Genomic DNA, 17902 nt, shown 5'->3' with positions numbered 1-17902 from the left:
TACACAGATATGGAGAACACTCGCAGCTTTGTCTGATGCTGTTCAACACATATAAATGTCCTTGTCAAACACACATTAATTTGATGGGGGGAAAGGAGCCTTCAAGAGGCAGCATCTGAATCCCCTGTTCACGTCAGAGGGGAAAAAAATGCTAATGCCCCAACTCCATTGAGGCATGCCTTTCATCAATTTGTTTTAGTTATTAATGGCTTTGTTTATTCTTGCACGCTCTTCAGCCTCTGTTGCAGAGTGGATGAAAGACACTTCTTAGAGGCAAACTGGCAAACAAACAAAAGGCCAAAAAGACTTCTGGGTCAACTGTGTGTGTTAATTCATAGCTGATTTTATGTATTTCTGTTTGTGTGTGTGTGTGTGTGTGTGTGTGTGTGTGTGTGTGTGTGTGTGTGTGTGTGTGTGTGAGTGTGTGCGTGCGTGCATGTGTGTGTACTTGTATGTGTGTGGGGGGGAAACAGAGCATTTGTTTGTGTTTCTCTTTACTTGTGTATGTGTGGCCCTTATTATGCCCAGTGCAGTTATAAAACATACTATTAAGTCACACAGTTAACGGTAGTGGTTGTAGCTTTTGAGATAAAGATAAAGGGACAGACAAGTGAAGAGTGCTGTTATTTGCCTCCTCTCTCCACTGCCATACACATTTGACTAATTAAATGAGCAGTGCTCACTGAAATGGACACGCTCATGTGAAGCGAGTGGTATTTCTTCTCATGGAAGTGCTCACCAGAAATTCTCCCAGAAACCAAAAAGATAATGTTTTGTTTGCACGTGTCCCACAACACTGGGCCCAGGGCTGGTGTGGGTTAAGTTCTGTGGTCCTCTTATGACAAGACCTATGGATTCAGGTGAGTTCACTCACTCCCTGAGAAAGAGAGACCACAATATTCATTTTTTTTTGTACAAAGGAAAATGTTCCAATTCTTGCCAGAGTAGAATATACTAGTATAATGAATCATGTTGTTTGCACCTATAGCCTAACTTTCTTGATAATAGACCACACCATCTACTGTAATTAAAAAAAAAAACAACCTTTATTTCAACTTGTGTTGGCAACAAACCAAGAAGTTTTTTTTCTTTTTTATTATAAATGAATGTCATACCTTGATCACCATATCTTTAATAAAAATAAACATTATTGAAAGTGACTAACAACAACTATGGAAACGTGTGCCTTATTTAATCAAAATATATAAGGTCGCATTTTTATACATCATGAAAAACAAAATCATAAAACCATATGAGGGTTTTCAACAGAACATAAAGACTCACACAGTCTTGGTGGAAAGAGCCAAAATGTTCAAAACAGTCTGTGATGGCTTTGAAATGGGAAAGTGAAAAACTGCTCAACAGTTCATGCAAAAAGAATCAAATCAAAACAAAAGAAATAAATGTTTTCATCCAGACCACAATGTACTCCAGAAAGGAAGCCAAAAGAGGTCCAATGAGAAAAATAAAAAGGCAAAAATAAATTAATCGAAAACTGACGAAAACTGCAACTGGACAATTAAGTTATATGAACAGATAAAGGCAAATCAAATCAAAAACCACCAAAAATAAATAACGAGCCATGCATTTAGCAGGGCAAACACTTATCATTTGGAAATCAGATGCAGCGTTTCATGGATGTTGTGGTGTGTATGACATAGGTGTGAAGCTCTTATTCACAAAAACTCCTCATTTTTCAGATCATTTTTTGTCATGCTTCTCATATAATCTGCTTTCCATCCACTCCTATGCAGCATCCTCCAGAAGTCCAAGACAGAGGACTGCCATCTCTCCTCAGCTTATAGGGTACCTCTTCCAAAGTCCTTCATCCTTAGTTTCCTCATAGTTGGTGATGTGCCATAATGGTATATATTTATTTAGATATATATATATATATATTTATATATAGAGAGATATTTTCCCTTTGTTGTTTGGTACATAAAGTGAAAACGTTGCGGGTCGTCGTTTGGTTGAAGTCTCTTAGTAGGCTAACAGTAAGGGGAGGAGCTTATGCAGGACCAGCAAAATGATGCACAGGAGTGGGCTGGTGGTTGCCATGGTTCCAGAACCTAGTCCACAGAAAATACATCGAAAGAGAGATGACAAGTTATGGTTACTCATTCATTTTCTCTCCAAATCCAGTAACTTAAGCATTGTATGTAGGGAAAGACATTTTGTAAAAGTTCATATATAAGGTATCTTGAAATATGTATTCTTTCAGGCAGGGCAATATGACCTAAAATAAATATCATGGTATTCTCATAGAATTTTCTTGGACAATAACCTCTTTCAAATTGACAAGTGGTGGACAAAGCATGACCTGATAAAAGGACATTAATAGGCCTGCTCAAAATCCTAATAAAATTTTAAATGCACAAATGTCTGTTTTGTTTGTGTCTGTCAAAACAAGGCACCAAAAATTATCACACATCAATCCTAACTTTTTTTTTTTTACAATAAATTAATTTGGGTGGGTAAGAGATTAGAAATGACAGTATCAGTACATTTCCAGTAAATTGCTCACCCCAATATAAATCAACATATCTTTACCGTCATCTGAGCGAGCCTGACAGGAGAATACACATGGGAGTACAGAAATTCTTTATCAGGTCTTTTGTTCTTATGCAGAACATCTAAGCCTAGCCATCTAGTATCAATGTCCTCTGCCTTGGCGTCAGCTTTTGGGTTTCTTTAAGCAGTGCTGCTGCACAGATTTTGATCGTCACAAAGGGAGCCGAGGCATGACAGCGGGGAGAAGGCACAATGTCCAGTGCCTCTAACTGACTCATTGTCTGGAGGGAGACTGTTCACTTTCTTGGCCACATTTCACACCATTAGAGTTCTCTAAATAGCAGGTTCAAAGAGTGACAGGTCAGCGCTCTGGCTGCTTAAAGCCTGCCTCGCACCGCCTGCTTTGCAGCGGCGAGGATGACTCAGGAGAGAGAGAGAGCACGCCACCTTGGATTTGCATGAGTTAAACAGGATATGAAGGGGGAGCTGTGCTCCCGGGCTCCAAATGAAATAGCCCAAAGTGAGGGGCTTCAGGTCTTGAGAGAGAGAGAGCGAGAGAGAGCAGAGAGAGAGAGAGAGAGAGAGAGAGAGAGGGAGAGATAGACAAGCAGAGCTTTCATTTCCTTTGGAGTCGGACGACGGAGACCTATAGAGGGCTGGAGTCTCTGTCATGGCACAATGCAACTCGAAGAGCAAAACACACAAAAGCCAGGGGCTGACAGATTCCTGCTCACTCTCCTATAGTCATTTTCACACACGAAATAATGGCACCGCCATGTCCTCTGATTGCTTGTGTGCATGTGCGTGTGTGTGTGTGTGTGTGTGTGTGTGTGTGTGTGTGTGTGTGTGTGTGTGTGTGTGTGTGTGTGTGTGTGTGTGTGTGTGTGTGTGTGTGTGTGTGTGTGGGTGTCTACAAACACAAACACACAAGCCCTGAGAGGCTCACACACTCTTATGCACACATAGCAAGAACACCCACATACACACACTGACTCACTGCTTAACAGAGAGTGAGAGTCTGACATTTAGAGTGTAAAATAGGTGTCTGTTTCCTGCCGTTCTAATTTTTCCTGGCAACCAAGTCCCAGAGCATCCACCCTGCCGCACCATTCCAACCCCACCCCCTCCACCCTCTCTCCCCTCCTTAAAAAAGGCCAAAAAAAACAGATGAGTGCTGTGCGCACGGCTTACCCGCAACACGCACAAGGGCGCGTGGGAGCATATGCCGTGGCTGCACCAGGGCAGCTTCTGCTCAGCGCGTGTCGTACAGGAGCCCTCTGGAGGGCAGCCAGCTGTCTTAATGACAGACAAACACGGCCTCAGCAGGGTCGGCCTGGAGCACGGCCTTTATCTCCACCCCCCCGCAATGCTCTCCTCCCTCTCTCTCTCTCTGACACACACACACATGCACACACACGCACACACACACAGACACACACCTACACACACACACACACACACACACACACACACACACACACACACACACACACACACAAAAACAAATAAACACACGATTTCACATGCAATTTGCTTTGTGCTTGGCTCCAGTTATGGGTTGTTGTTATTAACAAGGAAGCTAAGCTTAAGGAAATTAATTGAGAAACAAAAGCAGTGGCGTTGGCCTGAATTATAGCCAGCGGCTCAGGCCAGCTCCATGCTAATTGCAGGCTGGGCGGCTGTGGCGGGCGGCTGGCACTGGTGTCCTGATCAGTGCCCGGTGTGTGGGCCACTGCCAAGTGCTGGCCCCTCTGGCCACTGTCTCTGTGGGAGCAACCTCTAAATGTTGGGCCTCCCCCAAATGAACCCTTCTCGTTTCCCTCCCTGGTGCTCCATCTTCCCTATGTGCAGCGTTCGAGCGAGCGAGCGTGTCTTCCATGTTTTGCTCATGACCTCGGAACGAGTCTGACCTACATAACTCGGGTCACCACTCAGACAATTAAAATCTCTCAGCTCAGTGAGATAGAGGAGATTTAACTAAGCCCAGATGAATGAATCAACTAACAATACCACAAAATCGGCTAAAGTCATGTGGCTTGACCCTGGTCATTGTTGACATAATCACTATACACATTAACACAAAAATCACTGAGGTTTTTAAGTCAGTGGCATGGCTCACACATCTGCCGTAATCCCCTAACTTGTAGCACACTCTGAATGGATATTAATATGTGTTCTTGTAATAGGTTATGACATATTTAGTGGAATTCTTTGCAGAAAACAGGTTCAACGGTCTTATGATCCTGTTTCATAACTTTCCAATAAAGTATCTTGTTCTTTAGCCTCGCAGCACATCTATGACCCAAATTCTCTCCTTACGCCAGCGGAGCTATTTGATATCAAACTGTATTGAATCCATGGTGTGCCAATAGGTTTTAGTTGACCAATGGCTAGCTGTATGTGAAAGTTGCCACGGCCCGCTCCGGCTATTTAGGGGAAGAAAAATCACACAGCATACTCTAGTGGATTTTTGTACAGTTGAGATGTAGACCCATCCACCACAGGCTCTCTGAACGTTCCCTCACGAAACCATTCCCCCTCTCTGCGCTAATGAGGCTGTGCTGGGGAAGCTCAGTGCACACAAAAGCAGAGCTCTATCTACAATCTAAGACTTTGCATTCTGTTTGCGCTGTAATTAAAGTACGCTTAATGAGGTCCGTAAAGGGAGAGCACATCTCCCAAGCACACAAGATTCAATCTCAATTAAGGAATGTGCACGCCACTACATAACTGCACTATTTATCTAGTGTCAACATAAAACATGCAGCGCCAAGGTTTTAAGACTGCGTTTGAAATTCCACTCTTCTCTCTCTCCCTCCCTCTCTTTTTTCTCGCTCTTTCTATCTCTAGCGCTCTATCTACCTCTCTATCGCTACCTCTCAGACGCTCAAACACAGGCAGGCTTTTGAACCTTATTAAGCCAAAGAAAGGTATTTGGATTGTTGAATTATCGCTGGAAGCCTGAGAAACACTGGAACATAAAGGCTTGCCTTAAAGGGTACACATATTTAGTTAGGACAGGGGTCGGCAACCTTTTCTCATAAAAGGGCCATTTCTTTGACAAGAAATCAAAATAAATCTGTCTGGGACCGCGAAGATGTCGGAACCATTTAAAAGAAATCAGTTTAAACATCTCTATCTTCATTAGCCTCAGGCATATGGCATAATCACCATAATCGCCATACTCTGCATATGTGGTGTATTGTATACTTTCACTAACTGTTAATGTGTTGGGACAGCTTAAAGCTTAACAACTATATGAAATTGCAGGAAATATTTTATAACTTCCATTTTTAGAGAAAGCCAGGGAGCCACTAGAGAGGAACTAAAGGGCCCCTGAGTTAGGATACTGTGAGGCATTCCTGTCTTCTAAACCCAGCAGTGGTGGATGCTATTTGTGGAAGGAGATGTTGGCAGGAGGTGTCCTGTCACGCCCAGGCGCTTGAAATAAGACACTGCTTCACCGTGACAGACAAAATGCAGCACCCGGTCCCCATGGTAATAAACTGTTTTTTCTATTGACTTGTTGGAGAGTGAAAGTGACACATTGGCACATTGTAAATTCACAAGGTTACAGTTGTCTGTGCGATGGTGACCTTTGAGGGGCCTGCTGGGATTTTCAGAGGTCACCTCAAGGAGGATTAGTGTGTCAGGGTGTAATGGCATCCTGAGAGGAGACTTCTGGGAAGTCACGGGCTGGATCCCTCCGCCAACCCCAGAGTGTTACAGCAATCGGTGAGATTCCCGCTCGGGCCTTATGGGATACCGGTGACATGAGCTCATCAATCACACAGATCATGAAGTGGACAGAGGTGCATGACAAGCTTGAGCGGCATCTCTTGCCTGGGGTTTGGGGGTTCCGCACAGACAGACCCTTCTTCCGCCAGCCTGGCTCACTGTTCAATATAAAGCTGATAAGGACGGAGAAAAATACAGTGGCCAAGGAATAAGTGTCCAGAATAAGAGGGGAGATGAAAGGGACTAAGTTGTAGGAGAAGAGAGGAGGAATGCTGCGTTCTGAGGAGGGGATTATTGACCGTGCTGAGCTAACAAAGGCCCAGCGTCCATATTGACAGTTGGCTTTGTTCCTCCAGTTAAAAATGGGAACAAACAAATCTCTTCTACTCTTTCTCCTCTCCTTATAGGCAGCAAAGCCTTCACGGCAGGCACTGAGGACATCCGCCATCTCTCTCTCTCTCGCTCTCTGAATTCCATGCTTTTATTATTGGGCCAGAGAATAGACCACCTTGGAGCAGCAGACACACAAATGCAAGGTGATTTTTGCTTTCCTAGCTCTGAAAGAAGTCGGTCTGGGGGTGGTGTATAGATCTGTAAGTCATAATGGCCTCCTCGCCCCAGAGAGGATACAGGATGTGCTTATAGCAGCACATTGTTTACCAAGTTTCCAGACTGCCTGGGTGAAAGTCGGTATATGGCATATAAGTTGACAGCAGCTCCAGACTCCACTATAAGCTCCCTGTAGTTATTATTTTTGTGTCTGACATACCGTGTTACTAATTTTCAGCTTTTACTTTTGTGATGCTCTCTCCAGTGAATCAAGCTGTCACATAAACACAAACCCGACATATGTAGTGTGCACGAATGAGAATGAGTCGCTGGTTTGCTTTAATTTCCCCCGTGCCCGTCTCCTCTGCACTGTAACTCTGCACTCAGCGTTCCGCACAGAGAGGGGGGTGGGCGGGCGGGCGAAAGAGAAACAATTAACACCTGCAAGAGAGCGTTGCGGGTTAACACCCGTGCACCTCCCACACAGAGCCAGAGCCGTGGCTGCAGCTGCAGCAGCAGAGGCGCGCAGCACAGACACCCGCGAGCCCCGTCCTCTCTCACGTGCTCGCTGCACAGGGGAGCACGCCGCGCATAGCAGCCCTCGTCAGGCCTCCCCATTAGCAGCACTCAGTGGCTCCTTCTCCCCGGCTTTCTCCTACCGCATTAACACCGGCCCCGCCACGCTCCTCTCCTCGGAGAGACCGCACAAAAGTCAGGACTAATGCGTGTGATTGGGTTATATAAGCCCAACTAGGGGTTGGGGGGGTTAAGGATGCCTGGACCTGAATGTCTTTTTTTTTTTTTTTTTTTCGAAGGCGTGGTGCACTTTGGTTCAGTGAACATGACTAAACATGCAAATGATGGCAATGGATAACTATTGGGGGGGATATACAAACACGTGCCCTCATCAGCAACACCACATAAATGGCCCATGTCCACACACACACACACACACACACACACACACACACACACACACACACACACACACACACACACACACACACAAGCATGCCCACACAGTCAGTTTCATAAGCGATTAAGACAGCTGTCCAGCCACAGACAAACTCTGCTGCCAAGGGATGCCAAGGTCACCTGGGGTGGCTGCTGGTGCATGGCATTGTGGGTAGGCGCATTAGAGACTGAGCCGTTGTGTACCGTAACCCGTGCCAGGCTGTCCTCTGGTGCTGCTCTCCTCCTCTCACCCCCCTCCAATTCACTGACTCCTCCGCCTGCTCACCTGCCAAAGCTCTGCACCAGTGATACTCTGCAGATCTCTCTCTCTCTCACTCTCACTCTCTCTCTCTCTTTCTCTCTCTCTCTCTCTCTCTCTCTCTCTCTCTCTCTCTCTCTTATTTTCTTCATTTCTCCTTCCTGCTCACGCATTCCTTCATTCTCGTCACATCTCATTATGTACATTTTACAGTAGAAGCGATAAACATCTCAAACTGTGCTTTCCCCCAGAATCGCTTTAAAACATTTCCATACCAGCCACAGCTGTTCAAATGACAAAGCTGATCCAAGGGTGCCATGGTACTGTCTTTGACAAGCCCACACTAATCCACCTATTCATGCATCTATGTATCCATCAGTCTCCAGTATCTGTCCCTGTCTGTATCCATGTATCTGCCTATCTACCTGGTCCTCTGGGAGTCTGTCTGCTGGGGAATTTTCCGAGGCCTTTATCCTTTTCCCTTGGTGAGCAGACATGGCGTTTCCCGTCTGCTGCTGACGGGCCAAGGGAACGCTGAGAGGCAATTTGAGGCACCTGACAGCGTGCCGAGGGCCTGGCTGATTGGCCAACAGCCTGTGGCATTTCCCCTTTAATATTAATAGTCTCTGCTACTCAGAGAGATGACATGGTGGACAGGTGACAGATGCACACATTTCCAAAGTGGCAGGCTTAAAGGGGGTACCATAAACACTCTTTCTCTTTCTGCCTCTCTCTCTCTCTGTCTGTCTGCCTGTCTGTCTGTCTCTCTCTCTCTCTCTCACACACACACACACACACACACACACATACATACACACACACACACACACACACACACACACACACACACACACACACACACACAGAGGGGCAGGGGCACCATAGCAACACATTTATTGCATCCACAATTTAAAGGAGCAATCCGTCAAATGTGCCAGAATGCTCTTTAACCTTCACAATCCGATGACAAATTCGTTGACGGGTTCACTCAAGAGGAGAAAAAAATAAAACAAAAGGCCAAGACAAATTCCAGATCTTTCCGTCAATGTTAAAGTGTCAGTGAGGCACTTATAGTGTTTGATTTAGTTTGGCAGATACAGTCCACAGGAGGCTAATATTAGCTAATATGAATGTATGCCACCGACCCTGTGTAAGCAGCCAGATATGAGCAGATTACTCCTCACATCCACAGTCCACATATTAGGGCTCTTTGTCCTGTTTAAATAAAGGTAATAAAGCAGGGCAGGCTGCGATGGGAACTAGCTGATGTGTTATGAAAACATATTTCATATGCTTTCATATGAAGCATTACCACCTCAGGCATATGATTGGTTTTGGTTACATATTTTGTCACTTATTCCGCCACAAGAAACCTTGGCACAAATTCCGAAGGCACAAAAGGTAATCTGTCAAGGAGACACCTTTGCATGTAAAGCATAGAACCTCCAATGACAAAGTGTGTGCTCTGCGCTTTGCAAGAGAAAAGTGACTGAGAGCCACAGACGGAGGAGAGAGAGATAGAGAGGCGAAGGAGAGAGTGAAAGAGAGAGAGATTAATTAAAAGACAGAAAGAGAAAAAAACCCTTTGAGATAACCCTTTTTACACAAGCCAGCTCGCCAACTCGCCAACTCGCCAACTCTCCAAATTCTCACCTCACAAGAGCTTCACGGCTCTAGCTGCGAAGCGAGGCCCACTATGCCAGACACTAGCAGCGGACATTTAACCTGCTCCAGACAACTCCCCTGCACACCATGAGATCAAGATGGCAGCCTTGGCAGCGGCACCAGGCCCCCACATCAAGAGCTGCGTGACTTTGATTCAGCGTTCCCTAGTTCTTTGACACCCGTGTATGTGATCAGTCCCCTGCCTGGCATACTGATTGTTTTAAGGCAGACAACCCAGCATGCGCCTTGTGACTACTGGCTCAGCGTGTTCGCAGGGCATGGAAAGCCCATCGCAGCTCATTTGTCAGATGACGACAAATGCACGGGCGACATCTTGGTCTTCTCTGCTGGGGAAAGCAAAGGTCTTTGAGCCCAGGAGGAGCGGAGAGTGCTAGGTGCCTTATCTCAGCATATTCAAGAGCCACACCTTGTTACACAGCAGTGTTGTGCAAACTCATAGACTAATCTGCATATTAATGTTCCACATGATGAGCTTTGTTGGTGGCTCTGACATTTCCATATTGCCCTCCATGCACTTTTGTGAAATGAAAGATTGTTGATGAAGATTTACAATACTGGTGCATCAACAAGTCTCAACAGTTTTCCTCAACTCCTCACTTCCACAGGACATCACATACACTAAACTAGACTTCTCAGCGCATTTTATCAGGTTTAAACAATGTTTTTTCCTGTCATATTTAATAGGTTATATAGAAACAAACATATCTAGTGTATTAATTAATTGATTTATTACTCATTAATTATATTTCAATATATTACATTTCAATATATTATATTTCAATATATATTCAATAGATGGAGAGGTGCTTGGCCACACAGCATAGGGAGAATGATCTCTCATACCTGTATCACCACCTGGTATGTGCAGGTGGGTGTCATTGGGACTATTTCCAAGACAGTATTATTTTGCCAATATAGCCTCTGATATCTTAGACATACAAACTGAAAGGAGGAGTGTTACAACAACGCACAACACAACAGCTTTACACAGTCATGAAATCACACACACACACACACACACACACACACACACACACACACACACACACACACACACACACACACACAAATGCACACACACAAACACACACACACACACACACACACACACACACACACAAAACATGCACCAGTGAAGGTCCTCTTACATAAAAGGTGATGGAGCTGCATAGAGTTTAATGCCAAGTGGCCTTAACACAAAGGAATACACTGCCTCAGTAGAGACATCTCAAGGTTAGGTCATGGACCAAGGACCTGGAGGAGTCATAGGCTCACAATAAGCTTTCCCATCACCACTATCCTTTAGAATCCAAAGCAGGGAATCTAAAGAGAGATCAATTCTCCAGTGATAAAATAGATCACATTCCTTCCAAGTCATCCAAGTCCTTGGGTGACATCTTCTCAAAAAGACCATGGAGCAATATATCTAATGAAACACAGGAATACGGAAATCACAACTTTAGGTGTACCTGTTACACAACACCTGTCAATCACAAAAACACTCGCAAATGCGAAAGGAAGGGACTATACAACATAACGGTATAGCGATGGTAACTCATGCAGATTTTTGATGAAGCTATTATTATGCAAACGTAGATGATTGTAGTTCTCAGTATTAAATCATCAAGCCATACTGGGGAAAACGCCGCCTGCTGCTAAATACCTTGAATAATTAGCACAAGACGGAAGTATAGCTGTATTATATACCAGAAGGAATAGCACCAACTTATATAGACTAAATCAAATGTATTCCACTGGTGACCAATAAGGCGTATTGTCTTTTTTTATCCGCCCGCTAGATGCCACTGTTGAACTTCCACTTACCGGCTCCGTGCTGCTGTCGGAGTATGGCCGCATTGCCGGGCCGAGGCGAAGCCGAGGACTTTGCTGCAGAGGCTGTTGTCGTTGTTGAAGGGGAAACGGGACCAACGCCGGCTGGAGGAGGCACCCAAGGCTTTCCCTGACCCTGATCCACTTCTGAGGTGGCCCGTCCCTCGGCTGCGTTATTGTTGTTCCGCAGCGGTAAGCGGTTCTGGATGTGAGACACGGCCTCCTCATTCACCATGCCATCTCGCGGGTTGACCCGTAGAGTGGCTTGGACTTTGTATTCCAGAGTCTCTTCGGAGTACAAGTCCGTAACGCGGCACTCGTACACACCCTCGTCCTCCTTACGTACGTTGGAGAGACTTAGTTTATGGGAAATGGCACTGCCCTGGACCCTCACGGTCTAGAAACAGATAAAAAAGAACATGTTGTTCAAGGCAGGTTACATATATTCAAGGTTGCCTACATCTGATTGTAACCTTAAATGCATCTAGGTTCTATCAGTAAACTCGATGAGAACATGGCCTCTGGGTGTTCTAAGACACAACTATAGTGCGTGGCTTTGGTGCAAGACTTAGTTGAAATTTTGTGAGAAAATCACATTGTCCACGCTGTCATAAATGTTGAGTATGGGTGCCTTATAACCATCATAGGTTTCTATCTCACAAACAAATGGGCGTAATGGCGATGCAATATGTAAATTACATTGTAGGTTTTACATTTTTTAATTACTGTTAAACTTGACAAACCATCTAACTGTAAAACGTTGCAAACGAAAGAGTTAAATCGTTGTTCATAACAGCTTAGAAAATGAACAATAAGGTTTCAATATGTGAATTAGCCAGAGTATTTTTAGTCAGACAATGTACATGATTAATGCAGCTCTGACGTCTCTGGCTGCTGAGAAACAACAATGAATATGATTAAATGCCTCTTGTCTGAATGGAAATTACCAATGACCACAATTCATTTGTCTATTGAGAGATGTTGACCAAAATCTTATCATACACCATACCTGGTAATTGATTTCAATAAACATAACCATAGTAAACAATTTCAGAATTTGTTACTCACGCTTATTTTGGTAGCATCCCTGGGTACCACCTGAAAAATAAAAATAATTCATGAGAACAAGCACAGTAAAATCATTTTGTATTTTAAGTCATGTCAGTATTTTAGTGTTTTAGTGTGAATATAGCACGTCAACTCTTAAACACAGGCTGGGCGCCCTGGGATTTCAGTACCATGGACAGCAACAGTTTGGGACAACCTATTTTGCCATTGGATTGTAATGGCGGATGAGACTGCAAAATCAGTCAAAATCGTATTATGGCCACTAGATGTGTCGTCCGTTCATTCAGATGCAAATATGCATCCGTAACTTATCTTGTATTTTCCGATGAGGACATTTACGCTGTGTGCATAGGAATCGTCATTGGACTCATCCTAAAGCCCAACAAGTGGTCTTTGTATCTTTCAGCGTGAGAGCCTTCCTTTTTACTTTCCATCCCAACTCACATTCCCGGTTTCAAATGCCAAGGCACAGGTGAATGGTATCTATAATCAACAACGGGATGTCAAAATACAGCACTTAATTAAATAAAGACAATATGTGCATTGTAACCTATTTGAAGTGTATGCCTTGGTCCCGTGCTATAAATCCGAGTGCATTCCACCGCTGACGCTGAGGCATAATGCCTTTGAACTGGATTGAGGTATCTTGCCTCATTTCGGGCGCAGGTGCTACTGCACGCCTTTGAAAGTAGAACGACTCGGACAACAGGGTATGGCAGCGTTTGGCTTGCTAAGCGCGCCAGTAAGATTACCTTGGGTCTGTTCTGTGTGGCGCTAATTTGCAATTCGTGTGCAAGTTCTCTTGGGGCTGCCTCCTTGAGGTACCACCACTGGATCTCCAGGGAGAAGGGCGAAGACCCAATAGCCCGAAAAGCGCACGGCATCTCAATGTCTTCACCCTCATCGACGGTTACATCTTTGGGCACTTCAGTAAATGTTGCTAAGGTGGAGAAAACAACACAGGCATGGGTTAATTTGCACAGCAGGGAGGAGACAAACAGTGATTGCCGACATATCACCCATACATGGGCTTGTGGAAGACAGATTTTTTCGGGTGTTGCTCTATTTCTGTCATGGAGTCTAAATGTCAAAGGGATTAGCTGTTTGAGGTAGAAAACGACAAAGTCCAAAGGATTCAGACACGCCAAGAAAGAGACTTGCATGAAGTGTGTTTGAGTGTGCATCTAGGTTTATCTTGGTGAATGCGCGCGCGTGCGGGCGTGCGCATGATTTTTCCTGATTGATGTTGCTTAAGACCGGGACTTAGGACCGGAACTCCCAAGCATTATAAATCCGATTCATATTCAAAATATTTAAAAAAAGTTGATGACCTACTGTGTAAAATTCGTAGATGTCATATGTGCGAAACGTGTTTCACAAAATATACACAGGTATAACCTCTGGTATAGACTAAATGCGGGTACAGCCTACTATAGTCAAGTCAATCAAGTCTCCCCTCGCTGTCATTTAATCACCAACATGAAAATCAAATAGCAGACATAAAAGTCATAAACTAGTATAGAACACCCCCCATTTCATAAAGCTCAGTAAGTCCTGCTGTGAAATAAAAGACTGATCCTTTGAACTGTGAGTTGGGCTAAATACGCAACATGGGAAATACTGGCAAGCCACTAGCAACAAGGATAGACCAAGTTTACTTACCATTTACATAGAATATCAAGGGAGCATTAAGAATCAAATAACAAAGGACACCGTGGAGTCCCCGTTTTTCCATCTCATAAATACAATTGTGATATTAGCAAAGAGTGAAAACGGTCATTTGACCTAGAAAAAATTATGACATCTCCATATCGAAAGAGTCTATGTCGTTATGAGACCTTTGTTATCTTCAAAAGGTTGATGTGTGTTTTTAAAAAATCCCAAAAGGTTATTGCGTACTCCAAACGATTTCACCTCTGTCGGACAATACTGTATGTACAATCCAAAAAGACAGACCACAAGACCCCTTATACGTAGTGTAAGTGTTTCTTAGCCTTTCTTCTATGTTGATATCCCTTTATGCCAAGGATTCCTTTATTGCCCGGTTTTCTTCTGACGGAAATGCAACTTCTCTGCGACAGAAATGAGTATGTTCATTCTGCTTTCCGCAAAAGGGGAAGCTTTCCCATACTCTTTTAAACCACCCATCACAAAATCATCCTTAGCTCGGCTTTCCAAAACCAGAAAATCTAATCAGAGGACGAGAGATTTTCCCTTTTTGCTCTTGAAGCAGCGCTTAGAAGCTGGAGCATCAGTCGATAGTTCCTGTTTGCGTGACCAGACCCGTCTGCTGTGTGTGTGAGCGCATAGCAGGGAGAAGGCGCTTTGGCATTTCCAAACCCACGAGCTCAGTGTGGCATGCGCGCACGACACCGCCACTGACAGCCTGACGAGCACTCTGGAACCTGACCAAGCTTCCCGTCTCTCAAATCAGCATAGGGCTCAACCTATGAGGAGATCTTTCACAAACTGACGTCCAAGCCTAGTACCAGCCTTGGGAATAGCTTATTTAGAATCAAGATGATTCATATTGTTGTCTTTTCTAAGATCAACAAGGCAGTGTTTATAGTAGCCACAGACGAATGGCAGTCGGGGGAGTTCCATTTAATGTGCAACATTGAACTAGATTAATCTTTTTTTTCTGTAAGGTATTAGTCAACTGTCTCCCGCCCCCTTTTGTAAAAAGCACAAGGGTAATCTGCATGCCCTTATCAGAGTCAGTGTTGTTATATAGATTAAAACATGTTTCATTAAACTATTTCAATTATGAGCAAGGAATTCAAAGTTTTTACATTTAATATTATTTTCTGTTGCTTAGGTGAATACAGAATATCAACATCATAATTATGAAGACAAACAATAGGAAATAACACTGCCATTCTCATATGAAAAAAACCCCAACATATTTGTTTACTATTCTGTATAAATTTGAATTAGCAATAAAGGTAATGTTTTTATTGCCATACTAAAGCCCAAACAGAGGGACTATGTCATTGGTAACCACATATGCTCAGCAGGAACATTTACACCTTAATTATGAGGAGTCCATATGCGTTTGCACAACTAGGCTGACCTACACACACAACCAACTCCAGTCACGGCCACCACCATCATCTTTGTATGGTGACATCCATGCTGAAGCATGTTGACTATATGTGCACTGCTGTCACATGCCTGTTCAAAAATGAGGCGTGGGTCCTCACAGCACTGTCTGTGAGCATTGCCTACATTTCAGGGTACCCCGTGCCACACTTTGAACGAGCTGGCCGTGCTCAGCGGATGTGTCGGCACATTATGACTTTAATCCTGCACACCCCCGATCCCCACGCGGCCCCCCTCCCATCCGCCCCAGCTCCCGTTCCCAGAGGCCTGGGTTAGTGCAGCAGACTGAGCCTCAGGCTGAATCGTAAAATGGCCCTCCCAGCTGCCTGCCAATAATGCAGCACTTGTTCACTGAAACCCTCCTATTAGCACTTCACCCACCATCAGTCCATGGGTGCTAGAGCGAGCTCGGGAGATGGGAGAAAGAGAGAGAGAGAGAGAGAGAGAGAGAGAGAGAGAGAGAGAGAGAGAGAGAGAGAGAGAGAGCAGCAGAAATGAAAGAACAGGAAGGCGGTCAGGGATTATTCCAGTTTATCTTATGGGCAGTAAGTGTATTTTTAGCCTCTAGGGCATCTGTCAATATATTTTGGGTAAGTCAGCGTGAGGCCAAGGCTGACCCCACCGGTCCTCTTTAAGGATTTTCTTCTTTGCATGTCTTTTTTATCTTTTTTTTTCTTTTTGCCCTCCTCCCAGGGTAGGACTTTCAACCTGCTGAGCTGTTGGCAGTGGGGCTGTGGTGGATGTGACAGGGACAGGGTGTTTACCCCCAATTGTGTACTCAACCTTTACACTGCATAATTCTCCTATTGTGTTCCACCCGCCACCATTCTATCGTGAAGACACACACACACACACACACACACACACACACACACACACACACACACACACACACACACACACACACACACACACACACACACGTGCAGTCTGTTTGTCATGAATCTGAAATATTGATCACCATTATTACACCGTGAAACCATTTTCTGTGAGACTATGAGTATCTTGACATATTGGGCTGCACAGAAATACCAATAGGACAGCTGGTTTGGCTCAATAGCAGCGGGCCGCATGAAGCAGTGAGCACTGACTCCCCGTAAGATGGATAACATGGAGGACTTCATCATGCCTTCCAAGCCTCTGGCGGTGTCGCTAGAGAGCCACATCATCAGGACCTGCCATTATGGAGAGGTGACCCCCAGGCCTCACCGATCTGTTTATTGATACTGATTTCATTCCTGCAAGGTACTGCAAGCACTGAGACATTTCTCATAGCATCATCACTGGACACACTGAGTGCAGTTCGAGGTCAACATGGTTGCCTGGGAGGACATGTTGATTTATTAATGTATGTTCAAAAATCACTCTGAAGATTTCAGCCCTATTTGTTTATTGCTGAGAAATGTTTACTCCATAATGATCTAAGAATGTTGTGGGCCAAAGCATTTTCTCTCAGACAAAAAAGAATCAGCCCTGGCCATGATACTGTAATCCCATCAGATAACACCTACATTGCAGCAACTTTGTACGGCATACATTATAATTGTCTCTAAGTTACAACATAGTGTGAATATCACACCATTTGATAAAAACAGGATGGATTATGCCTGATATATATATAATTAAAACACAGGTATGTGCGATGAGACTCATACAGCATAAAGTACATGATGAAGACTTTCTCCACACTGATCCTGTGGGCTTACTTTACCACTGGCGAGGCATTGGCTTTGTACTGCCTGTTCAATCATCCTGGATATGACCACTGTGGATCCATGTGAGCAGCAGCCTCTCTGTGTGCCTGTGTGTGGCTGGAGGAGCAGCTCTCTTATGGAGGCCAGAGGCAGGTCGTCCCAGGCTCTCCTGACTACTAGGTGAAGCGCTGTCATGTCAGGAGAGGCCTCGGTGGGTTTGACGCTTCCTCGCCTTCTCCTCGGCGCTGAGAATCGCATTTAGCTCTGAATGGTAATTAGTTATTCATGACCTTGCTAGCAGCGTGACTGTCTGTTGGTGCTCGCAGTGGAGAAGAGAGGGACATGGGCAGCAGTGTGACATGAAGGCAGCTCTCTGTCTAATTCATGAGTGCAAAGATGTGATATTAATGCGTGAGGCAAAGGGGTGCCGAGGCCCGTAATGCAGCTTATAATAACACCATCAGAGGGACCAGGCCGGCTCTCCCACTCTCACTCTCTCTTTTTCTTTATT

The 17902-nt window shown here is 44.6% G+C and overlaps 1 protein-coding gene across 1 annotated transcript; it reads right to left on the bottom strand.

Moving 5' to 3' along the window:
• Positions 1 to 1061: 1061 nt before the first annotated feature.
• Positions 1062 to 15033, bottom strand: vstm2b (V-set and transmembrane domain containing 2B). Its single transcript, XM_048262172.1, has 5 exons — positions 14258 to 15033; positions 13348 to 13535; positions 12596 to 12625; positions 11522 to 11924; positions 1062 to 2069 (listed from the first exon to the last, which is right to left on the bottom strand). Exons 1-5 carry the CDS (start codon positions 14328 to 14330, stop codon positions 1981 to 1983), a joined length of 783 nt encoding a protein of 260 aa, XP_048118129.1. The 5' UTR covers positions 14331 to 15033; the 3' UTR covers positions 1062 to 1980.
• Positions 15034 to 17902: the final 2869 nt, after the last annotated feature.

This window comes from Alosa alosa, chromosome 14 (assembly GCF_017589495.1).
Source record: "Alosa alosa isolate M-15738 ecotype Scorff River chromosome 14, AALO_Geno_1.1, whole genome shotgun sequence".
Taxonomy (NCBI): Eukaryota; Metazoa; Chordata; class Actinopteri; order Clupeiformes; family Clupeidae; genus Alosa; species Alosa alosa.
Note: the sequence above shows the minus strand (reverse complement) of the source record. Positions and strands in the feature narration are given on the sequence as shown.

Coding starts and splice junctions, on each gene's coding strand:
- vstm2b (XM_048262172.1), bottom strand. CDS start 14,330: ATGGAAAAACGGGGACTCCACGGTGTCCTTTGTTATTTGATTCTTAAT. Junction 13,536..14,257: donor CTTGATATTCTATGTAAATG/GTAAGTAAACTT, acceptor TCTCCACCTTAG/CAACATTTACTGAAGTGCCC. Junction 11,925..12,595: donor GGGATGCTACCAAAATAAGC/GTGAGTAACAAA, acceptor ATCTGTTTCTAG/ACCGTGAGGGTCCAGGGCAG.